The sequence below is a fragment of the Lepisosteus oculatus genome, chromosome 6 (genome assembly GCF_040954835.1).
Source record: "Lepisosteus oculatus isolate fLepOcu1 chromosome 6, fLepOcu1.hap2, whole genome shotgun sequence".
NCBI classification, from domain to species: Eukaryota; Metazoa; Chordata; class Actinopteri; order Semionotiformes; family Lepisosteidae; genus Lepisosteus; species Lepisosteus oculatus.
This window is the reverse complement of record NC_090701.1, coordinates 21,894,260-21,903,854: the sequence shown is the minus strand read 5'-3', so window position 1 is coordinate 21,903,854 and position 9,595 is coordinate 21,894,260. Positions and strand designations below refer to the sequence as shown.

At 37.5% G+C, this 9,595-nt stretch overlaps 1 protein-coding gene and 1 long non-coding RNA gene across 2 annotated transcripts; one reads left to right on the top strand and one right to left on the bottom strand.

Moving 5' to 3' along the window:
* Positions 1-382: 382 nt before the first annotated feature.
* bag1 (BCL2 associated athanogene 1) lies at positions 383-5,758 on the bottom strand. The gene is made up of 7 exons (XM_006634312.3): positions 5,652-5,758; positions 5,023-5,148; positions 3,664-3,746; positions 3,052-3,165; positions 2,416-2,523; positions 1,307-1,369; positions 383-877 (listed from the first exon to the last, which is right to left on the bottom strand). Exons 1-7 carry the CDS (start codon positions 5,686-5,688, stop codon positions 788-790), a joined length of 621 nt encoding a protein of 206 aa, XP_006634375.1. The 5' UTR covers positions 5,689-5,758; the 3' UTR covers positions 383-787.
* A 183-nt stretch (positions 5,759-5,941) lies between these two features.
* LOC107078244 (uncharacterized) lies at positions 5,942-7,935 on the top strand. The gene is made up of 3 exons (XR_001479187.2): positions 5,942-6,532; positions 7,164-7,268; positions 7,772-7,935. It is a non-coding gene; the product is annotated as an uncharacterized lncRNA (long non-coding RNA).
* The last annotated feature ends 1,660 nt before the right edge of the window (positions 7,936-9,595 follow it).

Below are 9,595 nucleotides of genomic sequence, written 5' to 3'. Positions count from 1 at the left end.
CCCCTTCCGTGAAGAACAGGGAAACACTGCAGTGATTCAGTGATGCAGCTCCTTTACAACACAAATTAATTAATTAATATTAAAAATGTGTAGTGGGCTTTTACATGCCTATCTACCAACCCATGGAAAATATAGTCAGATGTTTCTAAATACTATTTGGACAGGATAATCTGTGATTTTTTGTGCTAGTTTACTTTTTAATATTCTTCAGTCAGCAAAAGGCAGCTTTTCAGCCGTAGCAGTAGTTCATACACTGCAAACTGATGGGCTATTACAGAGACAATATTTTTCCCAGATTCACTGAATGGTGGAGTCCAGACTTAAAGCAAATTCTGTCAGTCACATTGACCCCATTTTACTCAGAAATGACCACACAAATGGAAACACCTCAGAAATTACTTTAATTAAAACACCAACCAGAAATACAAGAACAAGTACAGGGCTTCACAAGATAAGCAGTTTGTGGCATCCATAAAAACAAAACTTCAAAGAAGTGCTGGTTTAAGGGAGTACAGTTACATGACTGATAATCATCTTGATCAATTCGAGGTTTACTGACAGTAAGGAAATGTTTATACAACAACAGACTGACACATATTGTTTACCTGCCACTGATCTAGTCTTTGAAGAACTACAGTAATAGTTTTCCAGAAATGAAAAAAAAATGCTTAATGTGTTGCTTACTGCAGATAAATAACCTACTCCAAACAAGGAGCACTCTCTTGTGGTTTATATTGCTCACAGAGCAACGAACTAGGAACTACTATGAGCTGGCTTTCTAGACGTGCTATTCAGCCAGTGCCAAGTTCTTTGACTGTATCTTTGCCAGGTGATCTGAAATTCCAGCTTCTATCTTGTCGCACTGAGCCAGGCATGCCTGTGGGAGTGGGGGGAAATGGCAGAATGAAGGTGAGACATTCAAAATCTTGGGCAAAGATGCTGAAAATAACTGGCCAAAAAAAGACTTCTGTCTGAAATGTCTTCAGGTTATACATATTAGCCTCATCCTACATTACCAATTAAATGCAGTAATATGACAAGAAACTGTCATATGTTGTTGAGCTCAATCTCCAATGTGTAAGTAAATGTTTATTTGAAGAAGCCAACTCTGGTAGCCACAGGGTACAAAGCAGAACACTTTGGGGGACTGAGATAAAGTTTCTGACAACAAATCTCTTATCAACGAGCAAGGATTGAATATGTTCTTGTTAAAAAAAAAGAAAAAACTGCATCTCAGATCATCACAGCATTTTATTCCTGTTCATTCAGTTATCACATTAATCAACAACAGTACTGAAGACCTCACCTGCACAGTTTTAACCAGTCCTTTCCTCTTCATTCTGCAGTCATTAAAATTCTCTGGAAAGGTCTGAAAAAAAATAAATAAACCGCTTTCTTCAATGTTTGCTTTCATTCATCTCAAAACCAGAAACTACACAAAAAAAGACTTAAAAGGCAACACGCGAAGGTTTAATGATTAGTCTGTAGTGCACCACACTGAAATGCTTTACTATCTCTTATGGTCAGCTACGACTTCACAGAAAGGACTTCCAAACTGAAGCAAGTGCTTTTGTAAAATGTAATCAACGGTTTCTACATATCGTCCAGACAGAATATTCTATAATTGTAATTCAGTTGAAAACTGTATCCCCAATTGCTCTGTTTTTACAAAATATTCCCAAAGTTCCTTGTAAAGAATAAACAAAACTTGCAGCAATTTAGTTATCAGGGTAGCAAACATACGGATAGGTCTGTTTCATTATTATAACTAATAAAGCGTCAGACAATGTGCACAGGCTAAATTTGAAAAATAAATTTAACACTACTGAAAAAATCTCTAACATTTTCATTTAAAAAATCTCACAGTGTCTTGCCATCACTTATGCTGTCTCTATGAAGTAAGAAAGACTTTTCATGGGAACTGAAAAGTGGTTTGTGGTTGAGCTCAAACACTTTGTTTTCAGTTGAGTGCAGAGAAGGGTTTATAGAAAAGAGAGCTGTGGACACAAGATTCTCGCTGTATCTTCACAGAAACGGCAGACAGTTGTGACGGACAGCAGCTGCCACTTACAGTAATCACACAAGACAGAGGCTGTTGAAAACAGCACAACACCTCCATAAAAAACTAGGAAACAGCATAAAAGCAGAGGAGAAAGCTGCCATTAAGTTGTCCATGTGCTTTTTAGAGCCTCCCTCTTTTACAGTTAATTAAAAATGAATTCATATATTTTCTACCTCACCCTCTTTTCAGTCCTCATTCCTACAAACGCTCTAGTTGTGGAGTTAATATTAGTTTCTTGTATTACTGGGAGTGCCTTTGCACGCTCTGGATGTGGGTTAAATTGTGATCTTGAAATACAATGTGCTGGGTGGACAACAATACAGTTAGGCTTCATATTCACATTCTTAGAGTACCATGGCATCCATTTGTTCCAGAAATTTCATAAACTGCTCAGCTGCCCCTTTCACTCTCTGATCAAGCTTGTTCAAAGCTTCAGCCTGTAGGTCCTTTGCCAAGAAGCCCTGCATAGAAAAATAAAACATAAGGACAATAAGAAAGTAAAATACTGTAAAAACAGTAAACACAACCTTTAGAATTAATACTATAATTTACTTTAAACTTCCTCTTGATTATTCTGAATACACAAAAGGTTTATTACCACTGCTGACACTTAAAAGTCTGATATCAAAGAGTAGTCGACTTCAATGATTTTAATTAACTGAGACCCGATGACCACGACACAATGCAGTTGGGTACCTTGACCATATCTGCTTTATTCTTTACTGTTTTCAACTGTGTATTTTGAAGTTCTTGTGTTGTATCACGTAATAAGCCTAACTGGCAGTTCAGGGTTCTGTTAAATACTACAGAATAGCAGGAAAGTTCCTTCCTTCATGTAGGGGTGTTTGCTTACTTTCAACAAATATGGTGTAATTCCATGGGAAGCACCAGTCTTATGTTTTAAACTTTCTGCCAGAAAATGGAACAACAATATGATTGATCACAAGTTTGTACAGGCCCCCCACAGCCAAACTCAGAATACAACTCACGTTCTTCAAGCCTGTCAGCTCACCATCCACTTTTTCAAGCTTCTTAGTAGTCTGTTCAACCGACTTCTCAATATCTTTCAGTTTCTTCAATTCCAACTCCTCTTCCGGGCTATTCTAGAAAGAGGAAATCACAGTTTGCTACAATTTGTATTCAAGAAAACAACTGACACCAACTTTCTACATAATTTGATTGGAATTATGCATTTCATCATGGCTATATAGACTTGGTCTGCTGGAACCAAAATGAAATTTGAAATTTGAAATTAGCTATTCAGTTCAAAATCCTTAGTAAGACACCTATACCCTTGAGTAAGGTACTTCATTTGTAAAGATAACAACTGTATGAGTACAAATTTAAGTTGCTTAGGATAAAAGAATTAGCCAAAAAAATCTATAAACAGTAAACAATGAAATACTGCAGTTTCTTAGGAATCACTGTACCATCATCTGAAGCTCAAGGTCTCTATGGCTTGATTTCTGCAGGGTTTATATGGCACGCAAGATCAAGATCTTAAAAACAGCTGACGTGTTGACTTAACCCATGTTCAATCAAGGAATCAAGATCTGATATGGAAGAAACCACCTGATGCCAGATAAGAGAAGTATTCTTACCCTTTTTCCTATCAACATGAGTTTACACCCCTGCTTTATCCCAAAGCCTGACAGGGGTTGGTCCATCTCCCTTAGAGACTTCCCTGAAAAGAGGGCAATGAGACCCACATTGTGAAAACAAGAAAACAGATACTATCACTCACACATAAGAGGCTACATGATGTGGCAGCTAAATTTTAAAACTCCTCTAACTCCTCAGTGTCTATATTTAGCCCTGAGAAACGGGTGGGTCACTCATGCCCAGCTGCCAATACACTTGGTACAGGATTTACTTGATAGATAGACCCAATTCTGGACAGTGAGTTCATTGTTGGGAACTGAAACAACTGTTAAAAGTGTCAGCTCTGATTCATCTGTTATAATTAATACTGACAAAACTAAATTAACACCATGTTGGCTTCAAGTAGTATTTGACTAAGGTAAGGGATATATTTAGATAATGCTATCTTAAAAACATGTTTAGAATTTCATGTATGGAAAACCCGAAATCCCACCTGGAATACTCTGTACAATTCTGGTTCCCCTGTAACCAAATGGGCATAGCCACTTCAAAAGCTTAAAGGGAAACATTTGGTTCCTGGCCCTAAATGAATTGCAGACAGATTAAAGAAACTGAATCTCATCAATAATGAACAAAGACACAGAAGTACTGGCATGTATTAACGCAAGTCAGAGTTCACAGTGACCAATGACCCAATGACAATAACAGAAATGTGAAGAGTGTGTATTTAGGGTTAGGTATCCGGAACATTCTGCCACACATGCTGTTAAAGAAGGCTTCCTGGCATCCTACAAGAAACAAACAAACTAAGCTTTTGGATCAGCAAACAAATAAGCGAGATGGGCCAAATGATTTCCTCCTGTTTATAACTGTCCTTATGTTTGTAATTCATGAAAAAAAATCACAGTCACTTTAATTTTGCTAATTGTATTTGAATTGCACATAGTGAAAAGACCATAGGGTGGCATGGTGACGCAGTAGTTAGCATTGCTGCCTCTCAGTGCAGAGGCCCTGCCTTCAATTCCAGACCTGGGGTGCTATGTGTGTGGAGTTTGTATGTTCTCCCTGTATTTGTGTGGGGTTTCCTCCCAGTATGTGTTTGTGTCTGTGGGTGTCTTGCAATGGACTGGCTTCCCATACAGGGTGTATCCTGCCTTCTTCCCTTGTTTGCCAAGATAGACTCAAGTTCTCCAACAACCTTGCTGGATAATGCGGTTAGAAAATGGATGAAGGACAAACAGGTGGAAGAACTGAAACTGCTATTACGTGTTGTGAGAAAGAGAATGACTACATTTTTTTATGACAGATCTACGTCAAACGTTTTTAAAGAACGGATTTGTTATCCGTCACTCTTTCACCTTTGAAAATAAGTTTTTGGGAGGGGACCGGCACCCCCGTGACGCCAGCGACCGCTTCAGCCAAATCCTTCAACAGTGGCTCCTGGTTCTCCTGCCCGGCGACATTGATGCTGTGCTTGGCAGTACCTGTGCAAACAACAGAATGTGCTCGAAAATCACCTACAGAACCTCCCTAAAAATGCAATTTCAGATGCCTTACATGTTTCTCGGAAGATCTTCAATTTATTATACACAAAAAACATGTCCCACTAAACTTTGTGAAAGTCCCGGCATGATATCTCTAAACAATCGCGGATCGTGACTTCTTTCGGAGGATACGGCTAGCCATTCTGGAGAAAACGGGGAAATGCGTTTTCTTAACCCCTTTTTTCTGCATAATGAAGACAAATACTCGTTACGAATTAGTGTCATATTTTTGTCGCACGCCTACTTTGTTAACTAAATTCATATTTAATTCATTATTATGAAATACTTGACATTCACACAGGAGTTAAAGGCAGGTAGCTAATTGTTAAGACTACTAAATTAAGAAAAACACCAAACATTAAGTATCTTTAAACTAAGGTATACTATTAGCTTAAAATCATTCTTGAAAACAAAGTATTCGAAATAGATACATCAAATATTACCATATGTAACAGTCACCGTTACAGTATTTTCGGCCATGTCTTCAGCAAATCGGTAAACACACACACCGATACCGACACTTCCTGAACACACAGGAACTCTACAGCCATCTTTATGCGGGGCAAATGATTTTACGGTATAACTTATACTATAAGAGCATTACGGAGAGCGGAGAGAAACACACGGTACACACGTTTTGAAAGAAAAACCTTTAGAAAATAGAAGTGGTGATCCTTTTTATGATTGTGTCTAAACGTAATAATGCATAACTTTATTGTTTATTGCCATTAATGTGTTCATGATACAAAACGTTTTGAACATGAATTTGTCAAAACCAAAGAAAAATGAAAGAGCAAAGGACTGTACATCAACATTGCACCCAGCTATGCACAACTTTACATTATACTACAACTATGTCCGTTACCGTCCTGCTGATAATTATAAAAACAAAACAATGTTTCTGACTATTTCTCAACTTTGTCATAGCTGTCATCTGTTAGCTTCCTGATTTCACACAGGCAACACCATTGCTACCATAACAACTACTGTAGCAACTAATAACAGCAACAACACTCAAACTTTAGGCCATAAACAAATGTCTTGTAGCGAAGAATTTAACCTGACATGTTGAAAGATAATCAGAACTGCTAATTCAAATGATTTGCAGAAGATACGAAAAGCAGCTTTATACCTGATAGTGCCGTAATTCTGGATTTGTTAAACAAAGTCAAAACTAAGAATACTGTACAAGTTATGTCAGATAGTTACATGGGCCAAGGAATGCACAATTAGATTGGCAAACAAACTCATTAGAAATCTATGTACTGTACTTACCTGTACATTTGCAAAGATGTGTCGCTGGGGGTGCACGACTGTAGATACGGTAAGATATTATTTTAAAAAACTTTTCTACATTAACAATAATCAGATGCTTTACAAATATTCTTATTTCAATTACAAATGAATTATGACTAAGTGTGAATTAAAATGAACAGTGTGGTGGTGCAGTGGTTAGCAATGATGGCTGGGAGTGCTGGAGCCCAGAGTTCAATTCCAGACCTTGGGTGCTGTCTGTGGGGTGTTTGTATGTTCTCCCTATGTTTGTGTGGGTTTCCTGCTCAGGTACTCTGCTTTCCTCCTGTTGTCCAAAGGCTTACAGGTAGGTTAAGTGCCTTCTGGGAAAACTGGCCATGGTGTGAGTGTGTGTATCTGTGAGTGCTCTTTCTGTGCCCATTCCTTGCCAGGATAGATTCTGGCTCCTCTACAACCCTGAATTGGAAGAAGTAAGGAAAATGGATGGATATAAGTTAAAATATTACGAAATAATTTGCCTGACCCACATGGCCCATGTTGTGCTGTCTCTTGATGAGTGCAGTGCCATATGTCAGTAATTTCTCGAGCTGCTGTTGTATTGGCTCTGTTGTCTTTGTTAAATATGACAAATACGCATAGAGAATGTTCTTTGCTCAAGCTCCCCAGAAAGCTACATCTAATCTCATCTGATTGCTTCGCAGACTTACATGTGCAAGTGGTGTGGAACAAGGTACTGTAAAGAATGCCTTAAAGGGGACTTTACAGGGGTGATGAAGGAAGCTGACAAGTGCAGAAAATGTTTCCAGGTAAAAAAGAAAAGAAAACACCACACAGCATTGTTTTCTACTGCTTTGCTTTTTCGGTGAAATTTGCTGTTAAAAATAATTATTTGCATTTTTATTCCAGTGTTGTTTATTCTAATTTTGCTCATGCACTGTACATTAAACCCACATATTGAATTTGAGACTTTCTATGGCTCTGGTCTACAATCTGTTGAAGGAGTATTGAGTTCATTTTTATATCTCGAGTCAGATTAAATCAAAGTCTTAACCATAATAAAGTTTAATTATTTAGACAGAGTAACTCCTGATTTTTTACAGGCTCTCAACTATGTGTATTTTTCAATCATAATAATGACCATTTTTGAGGACATAAATATTTATCTACCATACAGGAGATGATAGAATGTATTTTCATTACCAGTAATTTGCTTTTCCTTTTATTTTCAAAAGGAACCCATATGATCATAGAAACAAAAACCATTGCATAACAAAAACTAATCAAATAAAACAATTTTATTTTTTGACAGAGGAAATGTCAAGGTCAGAGGGTAGAGTTTGTGCCCAGAGCCCCTTCTAATCCATCTGAGAAGAGGCCAAAGAGCAGAAAATCTAAATCTCCCAAGAAGAAACAATCAAAAGGCAAAAAGAAACTGGGAAAAAAGAAGAGAAAATAAATGATCGTTAAACAATATACGCAGGTTGGCACCTCCAGTGTTTGATAACTCCTTCTGGATTTAGAGGCACAAAACAGTTAACGCCTGACTTGGAAAAAAACATCTAATTTCACTTTTTAGCCACTTAATTAGTTCACTTAAGTCTTTCTGAGATGGAAAGAAAATCAGAGTGGCAGGAGAGAAGTGTTGTAGGAACTAGACACATTGATCCAATTAACATTTATAACATTGATATTTCTACACCACCTTGAAATGCTGTAGATGAGTTTGTCCATCGCATATGCAGACACGTTTTTTTGTCATTCTTGTATTTTCCCTTATGCGGGTGTGACTCTGCTTGAAGGCCGTTTGGGACAAGAGTACTTGTTTCAGATATGGATTATGAAAGGGTATATGTTGTAATTGGCTGCTTTGTTGGTAAGATCTCATAGTAAAATGAGTTAGTAAAGTAGTAAAATGTTAAATGATAGTAAAATGATCAACATCAGGCATATAGTCAGCTGGAAATTGAACATTCTTGACGAAACTACAGTAGGTGCACTTTATAGACTGCATTCCTGGATTCATTAATTGAATGTATTCAAGTAACAAAGTCAGTACTAAGCTCAGACTTTTTCAGAGCACCATGGTTCATCAAGTTTGATTGTTCATAATCAATATTGGGAAGTACAGAATTCACCTAAATGAATACAAGAGAATTAAAGGCTTCACTAACTGTTCACGAAAATTAAAAATAGACCTGGACTTTAATTGATAGTTTTAATTTGGAGCAATTGGTCTAGTCCACAATATCCATCCATGCAGTTTCTAATTGCTTTATCCAATAGAGAGTCATAGGGGAGCCAGAGTCTATCCTGGCAAGCTGGATAAAGTGGTTGGAAAATGGAAGGACATGATTTAGCTATGCTTTTGAATTTTAACATTAGAAACTACGTTAAGACACAACAATATTTATCACAGACTACAAAGTATTTGGAAAGCTCACAAATCCCAATACAAATTGCACAAAGTATCTTTTTCCATCACAGAAGAAGAAAGAAGAGCTCAGTTATCTCAATTTGTAAACACTCCTCTCACACAAAGTCCTGTCCTGTAATTTAGACCATAGATCTAAAAGTTTATTCCCTGAGAGCCTATTTTTCTGTTCTACCAGAACTCTATTTGCACAGTTGGCCTACCTATTTAAAAGCATAATTGAAATCTTTCTAACTGGGATTTGAGTTGTTATATAAATAGATCAAATTGAATGAAGTGAATGTTCTTAAGCATAAAAAACTTAAATAAAATCCCTACGCACAAGAAAAATGTTTAATGGACTAGTCATATTGTAGGTTCTGAGAGTTGAGTTTGACACCCCTGGTCTAGACTTGGTCAGTTTGTGACTGGAATGTCCACAGTAATGCCCGATATCTGGTGAATGATTAATCAAGCACCATGCAGTTAGGTTGACGGGTTGATTGGGAGGTATGCTCAGCTTGTCCTGTGGCCCCTTTGACCTCCTGAGTGATGGCAAGCTGCATCACCCCTCCAGTCAATGCTGCCTCTGGGATAAGAGTCATGAAGCTCATAGAGAGTAAAGGGCAAATGGCTTTGATGAACGTTAATTTTCTTTCTCTTCATACAGCCGCTGTTTCCAGATGTGGAAAGACTATATTTAAATGAAAATTCCAGTTTTAA